The following is a 24,094-nucleotide window of genomic DNA, read 5'->3' as shown; positions in this document are numbered from 1 at the left end:
AATAGAGGGTTAAGGGTTCACACTTTTAACTTCACATACACCTACCCATCAATGGAAGTAATAATAGTAATAAAGATACCCTGAATAATACTTTGCTGACTTGCTTATTAATCTTCACAGCAGCCCTATAGTTCAGCAGATCAGTATCACCACCATGATTCAAAAGACATAATCCGTAGAGGTCCTAAATACTGCTTTTTTTTTTTTTTTTTAAGAGAGAGGGGAAAGAGCACACATGTGTGAGTGGGGGCTGGGTGGGGGGCTGGTGGCAATGGTAGGATAGTGGGGAGGGGCAGAGAGAAAGAGAGAGAACTTAAGCAGGCTCTACACCCACCATGGAGCCTGAGGCTGGTGCTTGATCTCATGACACTCAGATCATGACCTGAGCTGACATTAAGCATTTCTTTTGTAGACATGTGTCTCTCTCTATACACACACACACACACACACACACACACACACACACACACACACACTCATATATATAAATAAGCACACAAATAAATACAGTGACACAGAGACCTGGGTAGCTCAGTGGTTGAATGTCTGCCTTCAGGTCAGGTCATGATCCTGGGGTCCTGGGATTGAGTCCCGTATCAGGCTCCCCGCAGGGAGCCTGCTTCTCCCTCTGCCTGTGTCTCTGCCTCTCTCTCTCTCTGTGTGTCTCTCGTGAACAAATATATAAAATCTTTAATAAACCAAAAACAAATAAATAGAATAACAAAAATGGGATCCTGAAAGACATCGCTTCTAATACTAATGATGGAATCTCTAACTGTGCAGGGCTGGGGGTAGGGAGCAGAGGCCACAAAGTTGTTGATAAGTGTTTACTGTACTTTAGGACTAACACTGAAAGGTCACCTTATACAGAGGGAAATGTGGAACTAGATAAACTCATTCCACACATGCTTACTTGTGGTTGACTTAGAGAGAATGTCATTTAAGAAGCTAAGGAGAAAAAGATCTATCAGACAGGAATACATACTTGGGAGATCAAATTCTGGCCACATGATGCACTGTTGTCTCCAGGGCGGGGACTGAGAACAGTGGTTACAGGTAGCAGACTGGTGAGGAGCATGACCATCAGATCGGGGACAAGCCATTCAACCCTCTTGAATCTCTGTTTTCTCTACTTGGAAATGGGGGGGTGGGTAACAGTTTAATAGGAGAGGCCATATTCCTTATTCAGGGAATACTGTGAGGATAAAATTCATTAATGGATGTGAGGCACTGATTATAGTGTCTGGCACATGGTCAGTGCTCACTAAGTCTTGGCTGCTATTATCGTTCTTAGCCTGCCCAGTTTGCCTAACCAGGTATGGTCTTGGCTGGTCTAATCGTGCTTGTCCTTGGCTTCCTTCAAGGATCTATTTTTCAGTATTAATACTAAAGATCAAACAAACCCATATTCTTTTCAACTCTTTTCCCACCATTGCAATACTTGAAACTGCTCATTCTGCTCTAGCTTCAGGAATCAAATTTCCAAATGGGCAATAAACATTAAATGGGATCCCTGGGTGGCGCAGCGGTTTGGCGCCTGCCTTTGGCCCAGGGCGCGATCCTGGAGACCCGGGATCGAATCCCACATCAGGCTCCCGGTGCATGGAGCCTGCTTCTCCCTCTGCCTGTGTCTCTGCCTCTCTCTCTCTCTCTCTCTCTGTGACTATCATAAATAAAAAAAAAAAAAAAAAAAAAAAATTTAAAAAAAACATTAAAACAACAGAAAGACGAACACAAACCTGATCCTTCCTCCCTCCCTCAGACTTACTCATTTGAGTGAGAGAAAGAGAGTGCACATGAACGGGAAGGGCAGGGAGATGGGGAGAGAGTCCCAAACAGACTCCACACTGAGTGTGGAGCCTAAGGCAGGGCTCCTGTCACGAACCTGAGATTACGGCGTGAGCCGAAGACAAGAGCTGGAGGCTTAAGCACTATTCCAGCCAGGCACCCCTAAATCAGATGGTTTCTAATCACCTTCCAAAGATCTTCACCCAAAAACCTACTGAGGGTAGGTGTTTGTGAATTTCTTAAACTGAAGCGAAGGTACTTTGCCTTGTGGCCACTTTTTTCCTTCTCTCAAATTATGACGTGTGCTATGTAGTGATCCCCGAAGCTTGAATTATGTGTAAATACAGTTACAATACTTCAAATACATATGGTACTTAATGCTTTCCCAAGTACCTTTCATACATTATTAATAATCTTACAGGCATCCAGGGAAACAGGTATGAGAACTGTTGTCCTCATTTATGAACAAGAAAAATGAAATGGCTCAAGAAGGTTTAATAACTTGCTCAGTCACATAGTCAGGCTCTCAAGTACCTGGATGATTTTTAATACAGTGATTTTTTAAAAAAAGATTTATTTATGAGAGAGAGAGAGAACTTGTATGTACAAGCTGGGGGGCGGAGTAGGGAGAGAATCCCAAGTAACCTCCCTCCCAAGCACAGAGCCCCACGCTGGGACTTGATCTCACGACCCAAAAATCAGGACCTGAGATGAAACCAAGAGTTGGACGCTCAACTGACTGAGCCCTCCAGGCACCCCTAAGGCAGTGTTCTTATCCTAACACTAGGGTGCCTGCCTGGCCTCTGCCCCACAGGGTTTATTTACAAGACAAGAGGCTCTCTATTAGTCTTTTGACCAAATTAAAACATTATTTGGAATTACAAAATTTGAAGTTTTTCTGCCCTTCCATCCTTCTCACTTTTAATTGATAAGGCTTTATTGTGATTCTATGATGCTTTAAGACTTATTTATTTTATTTTTTAGAGATTGGGGGAGGGGAGAGAGAGAGAGAGAGAGCAAGCAAGCACAACACACACACAGGAGTAGGAGGCAGAGGGGGAGAGAATCTCAAGTAGCCTCCACTCTGAGCAAAGTGAGGGTCTGATGAGGATCTGATCTCATGACCATGAGATCACCATCTGAGCCAAAATCAAGAGTTGGATGCTTTGCTACCCAGGTGCCCCCTATGTTGCTTTACAATAATGATCTCTAACAGTCTAAAACTCATTACTCCCAATGTGCAGACCAATGACATCATTATGGCAGCTGTTAAGAAGAATTACTTTTCTTTTCTAGCCTACCTAGTTCAAAAGGCCAGTGATTACTGAGAGCCCAAACCACAATAAAGCCAAGAAACAGGAAGAGATACCAGAGATGCCATCTCTTGATTGTTATCTTCAAAATTATATACCCCATAGTACTAACACAAGAAAATATAAGAGAAACTCATCTCCTGAATGATGAAATAGGAGACATATTGAACTAGTGCACATTCATGTTTGCAAACTGGATGTTCCTGCAGTCACATTTAAATATTACTATGACAAGCTCCAACGAGCTCTTCAGGTCATCAAACTTGCACAATGCCAAAGTGGAGGACCCAAACACTGAGCTGCCATATCTTAAAATCAATCTAGTGGATGTGTACAGCAAAATTATTATTATTTGTTTAAATTAGAGAGAGAGAGAAGGAGAGGAAGAGAGAGAATTTTTTTTTTTGACAGAGAGAGAGAGAGAGAGAATCTTAAGCAGGTTTCTTGCCCAACACGGAGCCTGATGTGGGGCTCGATCAACAACCCTCAGATCATTAACCTGAGCCAAAACCTAGAGTCGACTTAACTGACTGAGCCACCCAGGTGCTCCCACACGGCAAATTTTAAATTCACTATGTATTTCTCAGAGAAGTCAGAAGTGTTACTAAACATAGAAGCTATTAAAACTCCTTATTCACTACCACCCAGGTTACGTTAATACAAAAGATTTTGAAATTATTATAAGGCTGCAAGGAGGTGGTTCTGTGCCTATTACTTTTGAGACAAAAGTACTGATTATTGGTTCCATATACAATTAACTTAAAAGTTCTTTTGGGTGGTCCCGGTGGCTCAGTGGTTTGACCCTGCCTTTGGCCCAGAGTGTGATCCTGGAGACCCGGGATCGAGTCCCACATTGGGCTTCCTGCATGGACCCTGCTTCTCCCTCTGCCTGTGTCTCTGCGCCTCTCTCTCTCTGTGTCTCTCATGAATAAATAAATAAAATCTTTAAAAAAAATTCTTTAAAAAATTTTTTAATTGACCTATAGTAGACATACATTATATTAATTTCAGGTGTACAACATAGTAATTCAACATTTATATCTTTTTTTTTTTTTTTTTTTTTTTTTTTTTCAACATTTATATCTTTAAAAGTTCTTAAAGCATTACATACATATGAAAGAATTAATAGAGATTTTTCAAAGATGATCTCATGAGATGACCAATCAAGGGATTGTACTACACACTATTTAGTTATATGACACATTCTGTGTTCATGAAGGAAGTTAGGCAAACTCTGTAAGAATTGAAGGTAGTCCAGTGTTTCAATAGAGACACCATATACAAACACTATCATCATCATGATACTGTCATCAGTGTATCACTATATATACTGATTCATGTATATATTATACATTTATACAGTTTATATATATACGTACACACACACACACATAAACATACATATATTTCAGTTAAGAGTCAAAGAGCTCTAAAATAATAAATTTAGGAACCAGGAACATTATTTTCCAGCATTAAAAGTGACTATCTCAAAGGATCAAAAATAACATAAGAGATCATGAGAATAACAGAGTGGTAGAGAAATGCATTATGAGCACATGGTAAGCATATAATACTCAGGTTCTAAGAGGACTATGTCTGAAAACAAGAACACACATGAAGAGCACTGAAAATCCACTCAAGAATCACTATTACTTTAATAAATGTGATTAAGACGCCAAGTTATTCCTTTGTGAAATCATTAGTTGCTAATCAATATACAAATAAGGAGGAAACTGCTATAACCCAGGAGTTCTTAACTTGGAATTCATTATGGTCTGGGCTTCAAGGAATCTGTGAGCCCTTTGGAATGTTATGTAAAAATCTGAGTATATGAGTTGTATGTACATTTTCCTAGAAGAGGTATCCACAGCTTAAAATCAGATTTTCATAGAATCCTCATACCCAAAAGAGTTAAGATCCACTATTCTAAAAACAAGCTATGGTTTATGTATGTACAAATATATAACTGGATCTTGGACAACCTAAGTAATATTCCATAAGTCTGAAATTCAAAAAGGTATCTGACTTTTCTAAATTACTCATAAAAATATTTTTTAAAAAAGGAAATGGAAATTAGACTTATCTTAATTAAAGGAAACAGCTACAGAATGGACACTGATTGAAAATAAATACTACAGGAACCTGATAGCTGTGAAAGTACTTTAAAATTATGTCAGAAAGAAAATTTGGGTTATTCTGAAAGATTTCTTTTCCTTGGATTAAATACAGGATAGAACTGGCTACATTGGTGTATGAGGACTTATTTGAACAGATTCATATCTTATTTCCCTATTTTTTTGAACTAAACATGGAAAAATCAGAATGTAAAGATAAATTGTTAAAAGAACTAAACAGGTTTTTTTTAAACAATAGTGACAGTATTGTTTTGGAACTGAGTGGATACATCTTTGGTTATTATAATGACTTGGGAGCTATTCTGAGGGCCGGGGATGCTAGATGTCCAGGACCAACTGCATATGTGCGGACAAAAAACAATTGTCCCATATGCTACATGCCATTCATATGTCTACTGGACATTTACATAAGTGAAAAATCTTAATTAAGCAAGCCCAGAAACTAACTCCATTGCACATATTTCTGTAAAGTATTTTGTACCTACTTTTAATTTCCAGGACTGAACTATTGAGATCAACTAGGTAAATCAAAGCAAGACTGCTTTTTGTAAGTTTCCCAAAAAAATGTTCACCATTTTGGAAAATCAAGTCACCACTGGTGCTATTGACCAATATGGAATGTCTTTGTTCCCCCCAGTTCATATGTTGAAACCTAATCCCCAATGTGATGGTAGGAGGCAAGGCCTTTGGGAGGTAATTAGGTCGTGAAGGTAGAACTTGCATGAATGGGATCAGCGTCCTTGTAAGAGAAAACCCAGGGAGACCCCCAACCTTTCTATCACGTGACAACATGGTGAGAAGGCACCATCTGTGAACCAGAAAGCAGGTTCTTACCGGATACCAAATCTGCCAGCACCTTCCTTGATCCTGGAACTTTTAGCCTCTGTGAGAAAGAAGTTTTCATTGCTAATAAGCCACCCAGGCTAAGATATTCTGCTACAGCAACCTGAACCAAGACACTTGGCAATATCATTCTAGGGCTTGAGTTTACAACACAGACCGCATTTATCAGTCTGTAGTTTTTGTTATTAGGTTCAGGGTTATTCATAATGAAGACTTCATTATATCTTACTATGGAGCCATGCCCAGGCCTAACTATCTGGAAAACATAAAAATGTATTTGTTTTATGTTCAAGGAGGACAATATATCAACTAAAAAATTTTCTGTGAAAAAAAAATTCTGTGTGGAGAACGGCTGTTGGGAAAAATGAGTAAAATCTAAAAAGTGCTGGGTGTAGTTAGGAGTACTGTAGCAACACTGGCTTCATGGTTATGACCAATGTACTATGGTAGTATTAGATGTTAGGAGTAGAGGAAACGGGGAGGGTTACATGGGCAATTTTTGTTCTGTCCTTGCACCTTTTCTGTAAATTGAAAACTGTTCTAATAAAAAGCTTCTTCTTAAAAACTTTGCCTTTAGAGATGCATAGAAATTTCAAATTTGGAAATATGTTCCTCCATTTCTTTTAATATCAGTTTCCTTCCTTCCTTCCATCCATCCATCCATCCGTTTCTTTCCTTTTTCCCTTCCCTTCCCTTCCCTTCCCTTCCCTTTCTTTTTCTTTCTTTCTTTCTTCCTTCCTTCCTTCCTTCCTTCCTTCCTTCCTTCCTTCCTTCCTTCCTTCCTTTCTTCCTTTCTTTCTTTCTTTCTTCTTTCTTTCTTTCTTTCTTTCTTTCTTTCTTTCTTTCTTTCTTTCTCTTCCTTTCTTTCTTTCCTTCTTTCTCCTTCCTTCCTTTCTTCCTTCTTTCTTCTCTTTCTTTCTTTCTTTCTTTCTTTCTTTCGTTCTTTCTTTCCTTTCTTCCTTTCTTTCTTTTCTTCTTTCTTTCTTTCTTTCTTTCTTTCTTTCTTTCTTTCTTTCTTTCTTTCTTTCTTTCTTTCTTTCTTCTTTCTTTCTTCCCTCCCTCCCTCCCTCCCTCCCTCCCTCCCTCCCTCCCTCCCTCCCTCCTTTCTTTCTTTCTTTCTTTCTTTCTTTCTTTCTTCTTTCTTTCTTTCTTTCTTTCTTTCTTTCTTTCTTTCTTTCTTTTTTCACTAGAGACACGGAGAGAGGCAGAGACACAGGCAGAGGGAGAAACAGGCTCCACGCAGGGATCCTGATGTGGGACTTGATCCCAGGACCCTGGGATCACGCCCTGGGCTGAAGGCAGATGCTCAACCACTGAACCACCCAGGTATCTCTAATATCAGTTTTCTAAACTGTTTATTAAACTGTTTCTAGGGCAGCCCTGGTGGCGCAGCAGTTTAGCGCCGCCTGCCGCCCAGGGCGTGATCCTGGAGACCCTGAATCGAGTCCCACGTCAGGCTCTCTGTATGATGCCTGCTTCTCCCTCAGCCTGTGTCTCTGCCTCTCTCTCTCTCTCTCTGTCTCTATGAATAAATAAATAAAATCTTTAAAAGAAATAAATAAACTGTTTCTAACTCGGTGTTTTCATGAGTCAGATAACAGTGAAATATTAACAAGTTCATATGGTTTATCCTAGAATACGGTGGGCCTAGTTTACTGAATTGTATTACTAAGTTGAGAAAAAAATGTTCATTTTCAGAAATAGAGGAATCAGTTGCAAGCCACCGCACACACACACACACGCCCTTTTTGGCAAGTTCTCCACATGGTTATACTACGTTATCTATGATTTTAATTTGAGGCTAGTAGTGGGAGGTGTTTCAATGTATTTATTATTAAAAAAGGAGTAGAGTCTGAGACAGTTGAAAATCACCAAACTAAACAAAGCATTAATAAGTGGAAGAAAAGAGATTACAGCACAGTTTATCTGTGAGGCTTACACCAAATCCCTATGGAGAAGAAGATAATTAAAAGTAAAAAAACCCAGAGTTATCTGTAACCCTTAATGATAATCTTTTTCCATTGGGTGGTATTCAATGAAGATCCTTTACCAGTGGGTTAACCTCTGAGTAAAAAACACAGTACATGTGAGGACACAATAAGAAAACTTTTATGTTTTTTTACAGAAGGCCTAGGAGATTCGTGAGCATGTTCAGATTCTGAAAAAACATGTTAAGGGGAGGAATCGAACAGCAGCAGAAAAAATAAAAGTCGGAAAAACAGTTAGTAGGTTTACTATTAAAAGAAAAAAAAAAATCACTCACCTGTGCACAAATCTGATGCATGACATGACCAAATTCGTGGAAGTAAGTCCGCACCTCATCATGCCTCAGGAGAGAGGGACGAGCTGCTGTTGGCTGCGAGAAGTTCACCACAAGGGCAGCCACGGACATCATGCGGCTCCCATCAGGCAGGAGGCAGCCAGGCTGGAGACCAAAGCAGGCTGCGTGGTTGTACTTTCCTTCCCTGGGAACCAGAGCATCATGGGTGAGATATGAGAACTCTTCTCTAGCAACAACATTGCTGGGACCTCTCTCAGACACAAAGTCTTACTGGATACCAGAGGGATGTAATCCACACTTAGAAAGTAGGTCAACATTTTATCAAAATGGATAAACCAGAACTAAGCAAACAAAAACTCTACTATCGCTTCACATGAGTTCTATCTCCAAGGTTTCTTTTGCTGAAAAATCTTAATGTAAGAATTAAGAGTATATACCACACCCAGTACAGAGCTCAATGTTTAATGGAATCTTGCTTTTCTTCTCCAACGACAGGGTTACTAAACACTAAATTGTGTTAATGCAAACTTGAGATAAAAGATAGAGTTTGATTTACGAGGCAGTTTTTTCTTAAAATTACAATTGACAGAAAACCAAATACTGGACAAGAAGGTTGTTCCTTTTATTCAAGGAAGGAAGAATCAGCATTCACAATTAAATGAGCTCCTTTTATAAACTAGTCAGGCCTTTCTGAAACAGAATGCTTTTAGTTAGCTTGGGAAAAAGCATAAATTACACTATAAAGTTGTCTATTCATGGACAATGGGGTATCAGTGATGGTCTCTCCAAAAGCAATGTGCAGTTAGACTTTATTCCACAAGTAGGTTTCCTTCTTCCTTTTCTTTTTTTGGCCAGAAGACTAACAGTACATTCAGGTTTGGGGTAGAACTTTTAGTTTGTTTTGATTAATATATAAAATTTTTTTGTATTATCTTTTCTTGCTGACTCCTTATTAGTCTGTTTTCCCTGCTGTTCTTTAACTGTTCTTCAAGTTAAAAAAAAAAATTAGCCTTTTCCAGCTTCCTATAATGGTATAATGCTAGAAAGGGCAATGTTCCTATCCACACAACCATCACAATGTGTTTCACAATCTCCAAATCACAACTTTTTCTGAATTCATCACTAACTGGAAGGCATTCAACTGACCATCCAAGACAGATGCCTCCAAGGAGAGAGGAAGTGAGGAAGCAAGCATTTTTTTTTTTTTTTTAATACCTGGGGCAAATCCTGCAGAAACCAGTAAGAAAAGTCTTTTAACAAATTGTCAAAGGCTGTGGTGGACCAGTGAAAACAGGGAGCCTCTGTGAACTACAGATAAGGACATTCTGCCTCTGTTTGCAGGGTCTTCTCCCTGAATCTGGCCAGGGACACACAAAAAGACGGTGGCCAGGGAATACCCTGATAGAGCATCAGTCCACGCAGGCCTGGAGAGGGAGTAGCTGCCTGGGTAAAGGAATGAAGCGCTGCCTTGCTTCTGGGAGGAAGCGCACAAACTCTGCTGCCCTAAAAGCACTGGTAAAAACCCAAAGCCAAGGGAAAGAGAAGAGAAAAAAATCCTCTCCTTCTGAAGGAAGGACAGGAACGTAGTGTGGGCCCAGACCTGCAAATGAGACCTACTGAACAGGCTATGTCAGCACTGAGCAGGGACATGGGAAGGAAGGGGACAGATGAGGAGGGGACAGGCCCCATGAATGTGAACACCAGAAACTATATGCTGAATGTGATATGATTTTCAGCCAGCCCAGATTCTGGTGGTTCAATAGAATAATTCCACGTAGTTACTTCTAAATGTGTAAACAGATCTATAAATCTTTTTTTTTTTAAAGAATTTATCTCTTTGTTTATTTACATATTTGACAGAGAGAATGAGAACACAAGCAGGGGGAGCCAGAGAGGGAGAAGCAGACTCCCCGTGGAGCAGAGAGCCTGATGCAGGGCTCGATCCCAGGACCCTGGGATCATGATCTGAGCCGAAGGCATATGCTTAACTGACTGAGCCACCCAGGTGCCACTATTCTATTTTATACCTCTTAGTGCACTATGGAGGGTCAAGAGTGTATTTTTCCCCCAAAAGTGTGTTCTTCATTTGAGAGTAGTATGTGTGCTACTGTGTTAGCCTTGTTTGTCTAACATCAGGCCCTGGGCTGAAGGCAGATGCTCAACCACTGAGCCACCCAGGTGCTCCACTGTACATGTTTAAAAATGCAGAGAATAGGACGCCTGGGTGGCTCAGCAGTTGAGCGTCTGCCTTCAGCCCAGGGAGTGATCCTGGAGACCCGGGATTGAGTCGTGCACTGGGCTTCCTGCAGGGAGCCTGCTTCTCCCTCTGCCTGTGTCTCTGCCTCTCTCTCTCTCTGTGTCTCTCATGAATAAATAAATAAAATCTTTAAAAATAAATAAATAAAAAATAAAAATGCAGAGAGTAATGCTGTAACTTACAGGTTTAAATGTAGATTCTCTGGTGAACAAAAGCTCCCCAATGACATTGCTGTATATTATTCATTTTATGCTATGAAGCTAGCTTTATTATTTTTTTAAAAGATTTATTTATTTATTTATCTGTTTGTTTGTTTGTTTGTTTGTTTATTTATTTATTTATTTATTTATTTATTTATTTATTTATTTATTTATTTATGATAGACATAGAGAGAGAGAGAGGCAGAGACACAGGAGGAGGGAGAAGCAGGCTCCATGCCGAGAGCCCGACGTGGGACTTGATCCCGGGACTCCAGGATCGCATCCTGGGCCAAAGGCAGGCGCCAAAGCGCTGAGCCACCCAGGGATCCCCGAAGCTAGCTTTATTTAATCTTTCTTTTTCTTTCCTATCAAATGCTCTGGGATATCATGTCATTTCTTGCTCTGCTGCTGTCACAACAGTAGTGAATCTGGCTCCGGTGACCAAGGGGAATCCCTCTGCACCCCACCCTCATACTTTTCACTGTAGTGGCCGGAGTAACCCATACCTGAGTTCTCTCTGCCACACTGAGATGATTCTTACTGAAAGAGAGCAGATTGTCCCTAAATCAGAAGAGGTTGCACAGAAGAAAAAAGATATCCCAAAAGAAACTAAAGACACAAAAACTTATGGCCCAGGTGTAAATTCTGCATAAAATAAATGCAAATTAAAAAAACAATAATAAATTTTAAAAGGTCCGTATCAAGCATCTTATGTTAAAACCAGAGTGTTTTGCTTTTTTGTTTTGAGAATCTTAGTATTCAATGAATAAAAATTGAAATGTGATTAAAAAAATAAAGTAACTTTTTTTTAGGCCTACTCCAAATATCATTTTTTGACTCATGTAGAGAAAATGAGTTATTCCATCTCACTTTTATGAAGTGACAGGAAGTGAACATTAAGTAGGTCACTACTTTCACAAGAGATCAGCTTCTGATTCCCATATCAGTGCTGGTAGCAATGGCCAGATCTCAGAGTACAAAAGAAACCAATTATATGTTGGCAGGGAGACAGCAGGCAGAGGTGGCAAGAACTGCTATCTTTGACCCTGGAAGTAGAACCTGGGGACAGTTACAGAACACTCCAAGACTGAAGGATTTCCCCGGACAGAATTTTTGGCTTAAAACTCTATGCTGACATTCTTATTAAAAATAGACTTGTCTACATTTGACAAGGGTTTATTTTTAGATTATATCAAAAGTGAAAGTAAGTCCAAAAAACATTGGGATAAGACTCCACTGTCTGGATGACACAGTTAGCCAGTGTCCTTCCAGCAACTACCTAAAGTCACCCAAAGTCTGTGGGTTAAAAACTTTTTGCACTACAAAAAGTAGGGGGTTACTGTAATTTCCTTTGGCCTAGTTAGTAAAACGAACTGGTAATTGTAACAGCCTAGCTTTGTTTTAGAAAGCAGCCTAGAGAGAAAGTGATCCAAATCCTTTCATGTCTGATGAAACAGAGTCCATAGTTACCACATGTTTCAGAGACAATAATATTTTGAATTCTCACCATTGACTGAATACCTAGCCTGGGTGATATGCATAAATAGCCTAATGCATGAAGTAATCCTATAAAGGGATTACCAGTCCCAAACGACAGAGGAAGAAACAGAGTCTCAAAGAGGTTAAGTCACTTAAGCATCTCAACTCCATGTGAATGACTACAAAGATTTTGCTATTCCTACTATACTGTGCTGCTTCTCAGCCAATTCAGGGAAGTGCCCATAGACTAAAGAATACTGGCAAACAGATTACCTGAATAATAAATATTTTAGGGACCAATTTATTTATTTGTTTATTATTAAAGATTTTATTTACTTATTCATGAGACACACAGAGAGAGGCAGAGACACAGGCAGAAGGAGAAGCGGGCTCCCTGCGGGGAGCTGGATGTGGGACTCGATCCAGGATCTCGGGGTCACGCCCTGAGCCAAAGGCAGCCGCTCAACCTCTGAGTTACCCAGGCGTCCCAAGGGGCCAATTTTAAATGAAGTAAGTGCAGTGCACAAACCAGATGATGATGGTAATGATGATGATGATGGCTGCAAACACTTACTAAGCAATTGCTATATGCAGAGTCGTCTTCTAATCAATGTTCTTGCACATCATTAACTGTTTCATCCTTATAACCCTACAAAGCAGGTAGAACTAATATTCACATTTTATCAAACCTATAATATAGGTAAGGGAACTGGGGCACAGGAACATTATTAAGTAAGATGCCTGGTAAGTGACAGAGCCAGACACTCTGGCTTCAGAGACCACATGTTCACTCTCACTTCTAAGAACCACACGTGAGAACTCTGGAAGACAAGAGTTCTAACCTGGGTAGGAATCGAATCCCTACAGTCCCTTCCAACAATAGGATTCTCAGTACCTTGGATAGAGGTCCAAGTAGAACTGTCCCAAAACTTCTCCTGTGGCTTTGTCCTTCACAGTGTAAAGTGTCACACTTTTATGCCACACATGAGCATCTGCCACCTGCTCGAATGAAAGCCCCAACAACTCCTGGTAGATGTTCAGCAAGCCTTCAGTGACCACTTCAATTGGGAAGTATTCCTTGAGGCTCTCTTGATCGATGGAGTACTTGAGTTCTTCTGTCTGAGTCATGTAGTAATGGAGATCCCAGGCATTGATTTTCCCATCATATTCAAAACCTCTCTCTTCACATTCCTTTTTCTTCAAATTCAAAATAAATTCTCGCTCTGCCTCACCCAACGGTTTTAATTTCTGGCTTAAGTCATCTGTGAGGGAAATGGGAAAAGCCAGTGATTTATTGCTTTTGGGGGCAAGCACATTTATACACATACCAGTGTTTTAGCACGGTGTTTTCTCCTTTGTAGTACTTGATACACATAATGGGAGGAAGGAAGAGCGGAAGGAGAGAGCGAGGGAAGGAAAGCAGGCTCTCTTATGACAGCACTGCTGTTCTCTTCGGGTAATTTATCATGGCTCCTTGCCCTCCCCCCCCCTTTTTTTTTAGTTTTTCTTTTTTAGCACCAGCCAAATCAAGCCACAACTTCCTCATACCATCAACAAAGCTCAAGTTTATCTCGGAGAACTCTGACTCCAGAATGTTATATAACTCAGGAAACAAAACAATAGTGAAACCATCTCATGTACATGATTACTCTTCAATGAGATGAGGCTCCTCAAAAAGCCAGGGAAGATAAATCAGATGCAACCTGTGATCACTATTACTAAAAACTGCTCAGTGCAGTTAAAGAACAGCCATGGGTTTTGTTTATCACCAATCCCTTCCTATAAAGAATGTCTATTTGGATATAGCAATTCCACTTTTTAGATGGATACCACAATTTATATACCGTGGTTAATTTTGACTATTTTGCTTTCTCCCTAACTTACTTTATTTATTTATTTTTTATTTTTTTCCCCCTAACTTATTTTAATTTAAAAAGGGCACATTTCCATCTGGGCTATCGTCTTGCGGCCTGTATTCACATACTCTCTTACAGGCCTAATCAGAATTGTATCACTCTGTATCTCCCTTAAGTTTCCTTCTTTCTCTTTACAGGGCTTATCAGACAGTTGTCTTCACCTTTACACTCTAGGATTGACTTCCAAACTGCCATGTCCTGTAACAGAGCCAAATACATGTTTATCTTACAAATATTTGTGACAAATTGAGGACAAATACATAAGAGCCCATGCATTTAGCTGGATACAGTGAGATAATCAAAGAAAAAGAAAGATGGAAATATACAACTGAGTATAAAAAGACCCCACCTAGAAAGGCTGTTACGTGGCTGGTACTCTTTGCAGTGTTCATTTCAAGGACAAAGTCGGCATGTGTGCTATAGCCAAGGAGTTTGGCTACTCTGGCCCGCAGTGGGAGTAGCTGCTGCAGGATTACGGTATTTTCCTAGTAGTAAACAACAACAACAAAAACAAAGATTCATCATTAATTGGATCCAAAGCATTAAAAGAGAGTTATTACATGTATTTTTAGGTTGGCAAAACTGTCAGGTATTTTTAAACCATCTCACCTCTGAATAAATTACTACAGTGTTAACGGACTTTTTTTTTTAAAGCTATGATTGAGTTTTATTTCTGAAATAACCAACTTTTTAACCCTCAGGAGGTTGCTATGAGGTCTTAATAAAATTTTAGGTATTATAAACTTAAGAGTGAAAAATATTAAGGACTACAGTGATTCCACATTTAATTTCATTGATAAGACTGCAACAAATATTGATACTTACATTTGTTTTTGGTATTATAAATATATGTAAACACTAGTTTGCCACTTTTTTTTTTTACAGATTTTATTTATTTATTCATGAGAGACACAGAGAGAGAGGCAGAGACACAGGCAGAGGGAGAAGCAGGCTCCCTATGGGGAGCTGGATGTGGGACTTGATCCTGGATCCCAGGATCATACCCATGATCTCAGGATCATGCCCTGAGCCGGAGGCAGACCTCAACCACTGAGCCACGAAGGAGCCACTAGTTTGCCACTTTACTTCACACCCATTAGTATGGCTACTATAGAAACAATAGAAATATAATGAAATATATATATTTCATGAAATACATATATTTCTATATTATAAGGAATATAATACAGAAAAATAGTGTTAGTGAGGATGTGAAGAATCTGGAACCTTTGTGTACTGCTGATATGAATGTAAAAAGTATAGCTGCTGTGGAAAATAGTATTGCAATTCCTTAAAAAATTAAACACATAATTACTATATGATCCAGCAGTTCCACGTGTGGGTATGTATCCCAAAGAGTGGAAGCAGGAATTCAAAAAGATATCTATACACCTGTGTTCACTACAACATTATGTGAATAATAGCCAAGTGGTGGAAGCGTGTTCATCAATGGATAAATAAAGGAAATGTGGTTGATACATACAAAGGAATATTATTCAGTCTTAAAAGGGTAAGAAATGCTAGCGCATGGATAAAATGTCAAGACATCACACTAAGTAAAAATAAGCCAGCCACAAAATATGTCTCACAAATTGTATGATTCCAACTTACATAAGGCTCCTAGAGGAGTCAAATTCATAGAGCCAGAAAATAGAGCAGTGAATGCCAGGGGTTGGGGAAAAGAAGATTGGGAGTTAGTATTTAATGGGTACAGAGTTTTAGCTGGGAAAGATGACAAAGTCTGAAGACACATAGTGGTGATGGTTGCATAGCAATGTGAACATTCATCTCAAATCATTACACATTTTTTTGTTTTTGTTTTGTATGTATTAAGAATATAAATAATGATATTGCTTTATTTTTTTAATAATAAAAGGAAAAGTAATCTCCTGGAGAAAGTAATAAATGTTGAAGTCAAAGAAAAATTACCCCAATGATTAAATCATATTTAATTGTTTCTAAGGAAGATCACACACTGAGGTCAGTCTATCCAGGTTCTTAATTAGGCTCTACCATTTATTATTTATTTGACCTTTGTTAAGTCCTTTAACCTTTCTAAGCCTCAGGTTTCTCATCTTTAAGATGTGGACAATAGAAGTAGCTGAATCGTAGGGTGATAACGAAGACTCAAGTCAGAATATATGTCAAGTGCACAGAAAAGTGCCTGGTACGTGAGCAAATACTAAATAATTATTTACCCTAATTTTCATTATTTTAAAACTACAATGGAAATATGGATAAGAGAAATACATAACTCAAGTTCTAAAGTTTACTAGTTTGAGTTTTTCCCATCTTTTTCAGTTTTCCTAGACTTCTCTCTAGACTGACAATTTTCTCAAAATCCCCCTCCCCCCATTCTTTCTTTTAGTAAAAGAATTTTCTGAGTTTTTGCTGGACACATGATACCTTGACTACCTCCTCCAACCTCTCTTAAAACTAGCTGTGGCCACATGATATGCAACGGAACAAGGGACTAGCAAAGAGGTCATGAGTAAAATTCCCGGGTTATCTCTTTATAGATGCTTGTCTTGTCAGCTGTGAACTGCATGTGACAACAATGACTGTGGAAGCCACGATACCAAGGATGGCAGAGCTATCTCCTCCAACTCTGGATCATTCACCTCTGTACTGTTAGTTGCAAGAGAAATACACCTTTAGAAATTGTGTTAAAACACATATAACATAAAAATGCCATTTTAACCATTTGAAAAAAATTATTTAAGACTTTTATTAGCAGGTGCTTGCCATCTGCTGACTTTGAAAAAAAATCAAGTTTAAACTTTTATTGCAAATTTAAAATTAGGTTCTTAAATTTAAATCTTAACTTGACCAGATACAAAACAACTTAAAAACTTTTAAAGGCGTATTGAGAAAAACCAGGCTAAAAAACCAAACCAAACCCAACCTGTTTATCATTACCAAAAGACAGCTTTAGGTAAAAATAATAGAAACCTCAGGCTGCATAGATAATGCAGATTAGAAGTTCTCCTTATTGGCTCAATGGGCAAAAGGCAAGCACTTAAAGTCTTTGGCTCCAATCTCTTGTTTATTTCTTACTGCTGGAAATTCATATTTACTACTTCTTGTTGGCCAGCTAAACCGGATGATAGTAGAGACGGTTAAGACCGCATTTACTTAGTGCCCCCAGCCTCATGAGCCTACCAATTCTCAGAAGTAGATTGGCTGAGTTTGTCTCTGGAATCTTGTGGTTTGGGGTTTTCTAGCATCTGTGTGGGTCACTGGAGTTAAGTTGGCAGAGACCTTGAGGCAGCTGTTGATGTTGGGCCTCATCTTAATTTTCCTTCCTTTCCACTTCAGGCTCTGTCAAGAAGGAGCCCTGTGGGATCATGGTCTGAACCCCCATACACACTGTCTCACTGGTCTGCCTTGGTCTCCTGTCCGCTGGTCAGAGCCCTCCAGTGCTTCTCCCTGCGGGCGAGGGTTGGAAGAGTGGTTGCTGCCCACAGTCAAGTGGGAACTTGGTCTATGGGAGGTCTGGCGCTGTGGGGCTTGCCTTTCAGGAGCACTGTCCCAGTCCTCCTCCTTCCCCATCCTCACTATTCTGGTACTTCTGCAGGTAACTGTGGGGAAGGCTCCTGCAATGAAGAGCATCTTTAACAGTTATCACCTGCTGCATATTTATGGCCTTGAGCTGGGGCTCCACCACAGCCTGGCACTTTTGCTGCCTCCCTACCCTTTCCTCCTCCCACACCAGACTCCAGCCTCTCCCTTCCCTACACTAAGCAGGTACTTCCCAGGGTGATTCTTTTTGGCAATCTGGTATACAAACACCTTGGTCTCATTTCTGTTGATCGAACTGCATCAATTTCTTAAAGTGAACCACTTTACGTTCTCCACACCTTCATTGTGATGACCTTGTGGTGCTGCAGAGGTGAGGGCAGGGTCACCTCCCCCCAATTGTTGCGCGTGGTGACAGTGATGGTGACTGGGCCACTGGGGGGTGCAGCTGCTTAGGGCTCTCTGGGGTCCACTCTCCTTCCCACTCTTGCCGGAACTCCCATTTAAGCCATTTTTAAGTGTCTAATTCAGTGGCACTAATTGCACTCAGTTCATACTATTAGGCAACCACTACTATTATCTGTTTCCAAAACTTTTCCAACACCCCAACTGGAAACCTGGTAACCATTAAACAGCAATTCCCCAGTGTCCCCTGCCTCTGCCAACCACTAATCCTTTCTGAAGAGAAATAGCTTTTATCTTATTTGAGTCACTGCACTGTTGGTTGGCTTTTGTACAGCTGCTTACCCTGCTTACCCTGTACCCTCACACACACAGAGGTTTGATATTAGGAATAGGGTACTGCCATAAGAAAAATGAAAAAATGTACAGGAGTAGAAGGTGGGAACAGAGACACAGCAGGCTAGGAAGCTGGCAATCCTCATTATACCATGGGCAACATTTGTTAAAATGATTTCATATCATAACTTGGAAGGCAGGACAATTACCTACTAAGTCTTAGCCCTAGGGGGACTGTTGGGGACATCTAATGTTGGTGCATGTGTGTTGCTATGTGTGGCTTTTGGAAAGATTGCATGAGATGAACTCAAATGAGAACTGTTCAGTTTACAAAGATAGAAGGAAAAGACTTCTGTTAACCAAGGTTTTGTCCATGGCGTACAATCTAGGACCTCAGATGTCTGGGGGAGCCATTGCTCTGTACTCCTAGGATCAAGAGAAAAGACTCACTTAGAGTTATTGAATTACAGAGAGTAGTTTGAGAATACTGTCTTCTTCCTCAAGCCTACTGTTTCAGAAGGCCCCAGAGCAGACTCTATTAAAGCAAGATGAACAAGATACAGGAGCCAATATAAAAAAATCTAGAAGACTTAGGAACTACTGACCAAAAGTATTACTTGGGTATAATCATTTTAATCTGAATCTGACTGGAAGCAAACAGACAAGACACTTACTACATTTTTGAGGGAATTATATTACAAAAGGCATCATGAACTTGGCCTACAAAAGCTTGTGGTTATTTGATCCCTAAAGCAATCCTCAGACTTCAAACCAGCATGAGCAGGAATCTTGACTAGTAGCTGCCCAGGATTTGGTCCTAGAGGGCAACAGACAAGAAAGAATTCCTGGCAGGCAAAATCAGGGATCGCGCGGTACAATTGCTAATTACTGCTAGAAAAAAAAAAAAAAAAAGTAACTTTAAGGAGCTATCCAAGGACCTTCATCAAAGCAAGGAATCCTCACAATTTCTGCCAGTTTTTGAAAATTGGTATGGGCCTGCCATATGTCTCCCATTCTTTCCTTTTCCAAACAAGAGTTTTTAGTGTGGTTACTGCGTTCCTAATCCATCAGTGGGTGTGTGTGTTGGGGATGAACAGATCAGACAACATGCTCTCTCTTTCATAAGGTGCTAGATCATGAGGAAGCTACAAGTGGGGAGGACTCCAGACAGGCTTGTCTTTGAGCTCCAGGCAGTTAACTCGTTACGATTTGACATATGGTGAGTGGGTTCTAGGTGTGGCAAAAAGGTGCTCACAGTTATCTGGAGGGCCCAAGAGGCAGACTGTGGAGGAACTGGCCAGCTGACTCTCAGAAGGCATTTTTAATTCTTCCTTTTTTCCTTTTGGCAGTGGAATCCTCTCAGCTAAGCACATGGCTGTCAACCAGAGACTACATTTCCCCCCCGTTCCCCTGCAGCTAGATATGGCAAGATGATGGAATCTGAGTCAATGGGTTGTGAATGGAGTTGATGTACATCATTTCAAGGTCTTCTTAAAGGTGCTTTATTTTCCCTCTTCCCTAAAGGCTGGGACATGGTGAGAGCTGGTATGGCCTTGGAAGTCATTTGTTGAGGACAGAGAGGCCTAGACTTCTGACTTGGTAAATGAATACAACTTTTGTTTATTTAAACCATTCTATTTTAATGAAAACAGCTTATGATGTGGCCACACCAAGGCTGCCACTGAGCAAGGAGAAAGTTAAAAGCTTTAAGAAATTAGGAGGCATAATACACAACTAGGCATATTGGTTTCTGAGCTGATGTCAACATGGGTAAACAAAGGAAACCCATTTCTTAAAATCTTCCACAAAAACAAAAGAAAGACAAAACATTCAGAGTACCTCTTTGCACCTTGTATTAAAAGCCATTTCCATCTTCCTTCTGGTCTCAGGGATACAACATTTCTTCATGACAGGAAAATAGTGTGGATATTTTAAGGTAATTTTATACTTGTCATCATCTGTCTTTTCTAAACTGTCAATGAAATCATCAGGAAGTGCACCTGCAAAAAATCATTTTCTCATTCATCTATTTTTCTACTCATTATTAGTGTATTTAGCAATTGGCATGATGCCTTTAAGAAGCTCTAGGAATTCTGTGAAGTAACTGAGATTCAAGCAAAATAATGATAATCCTTATAATATCATTTTGATGTTACTAGAATGGGGGTGGTGATCAGAGGACGGTGGCTTAGGAGATGGTAATTCAGAATATGAATAGGCTTCAGTGCACTTGTACAGATGGTGTTTTGATGGGGAACAGGCAAAGCTAAGCCACAAAAGATTCAGAACAGATTAAGCACAGACTACTTAAAGTTACACTGTAGGAGATATTATAAAGCAAAAAATTTCAAGGCACTGAAGGCTGTTAAACACTAGCATAAGTTACCAGGAAATATTATGAAATCTCCTTTGGATTATCTCTAGAAATAGTATATACTCTTATTAGAATAAAATCTAGGCATGCTTTGGTTGTCTTTTTTGTTGAAGGGGTGATGAGTTCTATAGAAAACTACCTGATCATTTTTTAAAGAATTCTTTCAACTTTGATTTGGCAAATGGTGAGGTAACATTATTTCTCTAAATTATACTATTTAACCAGAAAAAAAAAAAAAAAAAAAACCAGAATTTTACCAAGTTCAGCCTTGGAAAATACAAGGAAGGTATCATCCTCATTGAGGTTTTTGTTGAAGTCAATACATAGCTCACTCACTCTTTTCTTCATTGCTTTGATTTCCTAAACAGAAGATACAGATATAGAACATTAACGATAAGACAAAACTTTCATTTTTTTAAAAAAGATTTTATTTATTCATGAGAGACACACACACACAGAGATGCAGAGACACAGGCAGAGGGAGGAGCAGGCTCCATGCAGGGAGCCCAAAGTGGGACTCGATCCCGGGACTCCAGGATCACACCCTGGGCAGAAGGCGCCCTAAACCGCTGAGCCACCCAGGCTGCCCGAAACTTTCATTTTTAATGCCATTGTTCAAACAAGTTTCACTTTTACATGAAGATTGGCTTCTATGTCCAGCCTGCAGGAAGTGTTTTTTTAAAGATGTGTTTCATAAAATAGTTTCTTGAAGTCTTCTATGCAGTATCTGTATCTGTATGAGTATCTGATACAGAGTATCAGTATGCAACATGAGTATCTGTATGCAACACCTACAAAAGGCAATCCCAGTGATGTGTTAGAAATTAGTCATAAGAACTAATTTGTAAGAACTAAATAAACTTAGGTATAATCGAAGCAGACTCTGGTACAGAGTACATACAGATAGTAAATAGTTGTTGGGTGAATGAATGACTGTAGTAGCCTGTTAATAATTAACATTTTTCTTTCTTTTTAAAAATTATTATTATTATTTTAAAGATTTTATTTATTTATTCATGAGAGACACAGAGGGAGTGAGAGGCAGAGACACAGGCAGAGGGAGAAGCAGGCTCTATGCAGGGAGCCCAATGTGGGACTTGATCCCAGGTCTCCAGGATCACATCCTAGGCTGCAGGCAGCGCTAAACTGCTGCGCCACTGGGGCTGCCCTAAAATTATTTTTTTAAAAACATTTTATCTATTAATTTGAGAAAGACAGAGAGACAGAGCTTGAGTGAGTGAGAGAGAGAATGCACGAGCAAGGGGGAGAGTCAGAGGGAGAAGGAGAAGCCGACTCCCCATTGAACAGGGAGCCCGATATGGGGCTTGATCCCACTACCCAGGAACCATGATTTGAGCCGAAGGCAGATGCCCAATTGATGGAGCCACCCAGGCACCCCTAATTAACATATTTCTAATCTTTTCCAATTCAGAGTTTTAATGTAGAAATCAACATTTGGTGCTGAAGTAAACAGATAATTAATTTTATGGTTGCTTTGGAAAAAAGGCTGTGTCTTAGTTTTATAGACTTTTGTAAACTAAGGTAACAGGGGCCTTAACATTTGCATAAAAAATATTAGGTGGGAAATCAGAGGAAGCAAAAAAGGAAACCACAAGAAAAAACATTAAATGTTTATATTAACCTGTCTTATATTCTAAAGATGCTGGATAATGAAATTTCAGGAACCATAATGGTTCTCAAAGCATGGCCCTGACCCCAACATCACCTGGGAGTTTGTTAGAAATGTATATTCTTGAGACCCAAACCAAACCAACTAAAACACAAACTCTCAGAGGTGGGACTCTGTACTCAGAGCTTTAACAGCTTTGCTGTAAACCATCACTTGGTTTGGATGTCTTTCACACTGGTTTCCTGTTTCTAATGTTTACAAGAATAACCTGATAATTCTGGTGCACACTTAATTTGAGTCTGCTGACTTAACACATACTGTGCAGTATTGGTTTTGGACACTTGGGTTATCACCTCAAGCTCCCTTCCACCACCACTCCCCCATTCTACATTAGCCATGTAGTTTGGGTGGGACCTGATCCTATCTGAAATTTCAGGGATGTGACCCTATACCATTCAGGTAATCCCATCCCCACTGTAGTACTGACTGGTTCTGATTAGCAAGGCCTGGCATTCTCCTGACTAAAAGGGGAGTCAGGATTAGGCATATGATCCAATGCAGGCCATTAAGACATGAGAGGAAGTTTGACACTATGTCCTTTTGGATGGTGGATCTTCTAGTTATACAAGCAAATAAGTCTTTTCTATTGTTTAAACTGAGTCAACAGGGTTTTATCAATTGTAAATAAACATATTTCAACTAATACAATGCCCCAAACAGAAATGATGAGTGACCCAGAAGACATAAGGTAAATTACGTAAGTCAGATCAGTCACATTTCTCTAACTAGGTTGAGGAAGATACAAGGTATTCAAAGGGCGTTTAGGTGACAGAAAGGTACCTGTATCTCAGTAGTACCTTCAGTTATATCTACTAGGCTGACATCACTTGGTTTGGCTATCTTTCACACTTGTTTCCTGTTCTACTGTTTAGAAGAATGACTTGGAAACAGATCCAGGGTTGTATTTCCTGTCCAAGAAGAATGATTTAATTCTGTAGCTGAGTTTACTTCTGATAATGGAAGACAGGATCAGCATCAGACAAGAAAAAGTTTGAGGAGCACTTTTCAGTAGCTAATGTGTCCTCATATTCGGTTGGCCCTTGAGCAACAGGGATTTGAATGGTCCAGGGCCACTTATATACAGATATTTTTTCAGTAAATAAAGTTCAGTACTATAAATGTATGTTCTCTTCCTTTTGATTTCCTCAATAATAACTTCTTTTCTCTGGCTTACTTTAAGACAATATATAATACATATAACATACAAAATACATGTTAATCAACTATGTTATGGGTAAAGCTTCTGGTCAATAGCAGGCTATTAAGTTTTTGGGGAGTCAGAAGTGTGGATATTTTTGACTGTGCAGGGGAATTATTATCTCAACCCCCAGGATGTTCAAGGGTGAACTGTATTAATCCTAGGGTATTCCACTCCAAAGTGCTTGTATTAAAACTCTCCATCATAAAAATTTTATTACCAATGACCATGGGAGTGAGAGTGCAAATCAACTACTAAGACCTGGAAATAGCCATAAGGAAATATAAAATGGAGAACGGAAAATAAGCCCAGCACATATGAAACAAATGTAATTTGCATAGGATTAAAAATTCTGATTATCAG

The 24,094-nt window shown here is 39.6% G+C and overlaps 1 protein-coding gene across 8 annotated transcripts in view; it reads right to left on the bottom strand.

Moving 5' to 3' along the window:
• The window catches only part of NLN (neurolysin), a 106,186-nt gene that overhangs the window by 32,272 nt on the left and 49,820 nt on the right, over nucleotides 1-24,094 (bottom strand). For all 8 annotated transcript variants that reach the window (XM_049103206.1, XM_049103201.1, XM_049103207.1 and 5 more), the window contains 5 exons: nucleotides 21,101-21,203; nucleotides 20,309-20,469; nucleotides 14,562-14,697; nucleotides 13,192-13,558; nucleotides 8,343-8,544 (listed from right to left, as the gene is read on the bottom strand). In XM_049103206.1, the coding sequence (XP_048959163.1) occupies nucleotides 8,343-8,544; nucleotides 13,192-13,558; nucleotides 14,562-14,697; nucleotides 20,309-20,469; nucleotides 21,101-21,203 (969 nt within the window). The remainder of the gene's footprint in view (nucleotides 1-8,342; nucleotides 8,545-13,191; nucleotides 13,559-14,561; nucleotides 14,698-20,308; nucleotides 20,470-21,100; nucleotides 21,204-24,094) is intronic.

Source organism: Canis lupus, chromosome 2 (genome assembly GCF_003254725.2).
Source record: "Canis lupus dingo isolate Sandy chromosome 2, ASM325472v2, whole genome shotgun sequence".
In the NCBI taxonomy this organism is placed as follows: domain Eukaryota; kingdom Metazoa; phylum Chordata; class Mammalia; order Carnivora; family Canidae; genus Canis; species Canis lupus.
The sequence above is the reverse complement of the archived record's forward strand: the minus strand, read 5'-3'. Positions and strand labels throughout refer to the sequence as shown.